The 1,345-nt window shown below is 52.4% G+C and overlaps 2 protein-coding genes across 3 annotated transcripts in view; one reads left to right on the forward strand and one right to left on the reverse strand.

Moving 5' to 3' along the window:
• Positions 1-1,345, reverse strand: part of IRAK3 (interleukin-1 receptor-associated kinase 3) — an 89,581-nt gene that overhangs the window by 66,575 nt on the left and 21,661 nt on the right. The gene's annotated exons all lie outside the window — the stretch shown is intronic.
• TMBIM4 (transmembrane BAX inhibitor motif containing 4) overlaps positions 1,014-1,345 on the forward strand; it is an 18,530-nt gene continuing 18,198 nt past the window's right edge. The window contains exon 1 of one of the 2 annotated variants that reach the window (XM_014544932.1): positions 1,014-1,332. In XM_014544932.1, the coding sequence (XP_014400418.1) occupies positions 1,236-1,332 (97 nt within the window). In that variant the 5' untranslated portion in view covers positions 1,014-1,235. The remainder of the gene's footprint in view (positions 1,333-1,345) is intronic. The other variant, XM_005872684.2, reaches the window with a different exon arrangement.

Below are 1,345 nucleotides of genomic sequence, written 5' to 3' on the forward strand. Positions count from 1 at the left end.
AAAAAAAATGCTGGTTTGGTTCAGTAGATAGTGCTTCTGCAGGCAGACTGAAGGGTACCAGGTTGGATTCCAATAAAGGGCACATACCTGGGTTGCAGGTTCAATCTGGGGCCCTAGTTGGGGATTCAGTAAGAGGCAACCAATTGATGTCTCTCACATGAGTTTCTGTCTTTCTCCCTCCCTTCCACGCTCTGTAAAAAAAAAAAAAATCAATGCAAAAATGCCCTCAGGTGAGGATTAACCAAAACAAACAAACACTCATCCCCAGTGTGATTATTGAAAGAGATATGAAGTATTTGTTGAATTAATGCAGTGGTTCTCAACCTTCCTAATGCCACGACCCTTTAATACAGTTCCTCATGTTGTGGTGACCCCCAATTTCATTGTTACAAATTGAACATAATTAAAGTATAGTGATTAATCACAAAACAATATGTAAAGAGAGGAAGGGAGAGAGATAGAGAGTTAGAAACATCGATCAGCTGCCTCCTGCACACGCCCTACTGGGGATGTGCCCGAAACCAAGGTACATGCCCTTGAACGGAATAGAACTTGAGACCTTTCAGTCCGAAGGCCAACGCTCTATCCACTGAGCTAAACCAGTTAGGGCTTGATTGATTACTTTAGGGAGTGAAACACTCGTGTGTCATTCCACTTACTTATGCGCTCTTTGGTTGCTTCTTGTCTGTGCCCTGACGGGGATCCAACCCGCAACCTGGCTGTATCAGGAGGTCCTAACCCACTGTGCTGGGCGCTGCCTGTCAGGGCCCCTCAACAACACCCCTCTGGGCGCCCTGGCCCTGCTGCGGGCCGGCGCTCCTCTGCCACAGCAAAGGTTTAAAGGGCTCCATTCTGCCAGGGCACCTCTTAGGTTTCGGGTTTGATCTCCGGTGGGGGCGGCCAGGAGGCAGCCAATCCATGTTTCTCTATCACATGGATGTTTCTCTGTCTCTCCAAACCAATAAAAACATATCCTCCGGTGAGGATTAAAAAAAAAAAAAGGCTGTTGAGGAACATCTGAGAGAAGTGTCCCTTCACCTGACGCCGAGCACGCGCCCGCCTTCCTGCACCCTAACCCCGGCGACCTTCCTGGAGCCGCGCTGAGACCGGCGCTCGGATTGGCCGCTGCCGCTCGCGGAAGCGCTCGGGGCTGACTGCGCTCAGGAAGTGACCGGGACCGTTGAGGTCCGTGCGCTCCGCGTCATTCCGCGGGGAGCTGGGGTTCCACTGCCGACATGGCCGACGCGGATCCCCTCTACCCCCGCTCCTCCATCGAGGACGACTTCAACTATGGCAGCTGCGTGGCCTCCGCCAGCGTGCACATCCGCATGGGTAGGTCGCCCTC

Source organism: Myotis brandtii, unplaced genomic scaffold (assembly GCF_000412655.1).
Source record: "Myotis brandtii unplaced genomic scaffold, ASM41265v1 scaffold389, whole genome shotgun sequence".
Classification (NCBI taxonomy): domain Eukaryota; kingdom Metazoa; phylum Chordata; class Mammalia; order Chiroptera; family Vespertilionidae; genus Myotis; species Myotis brandtii.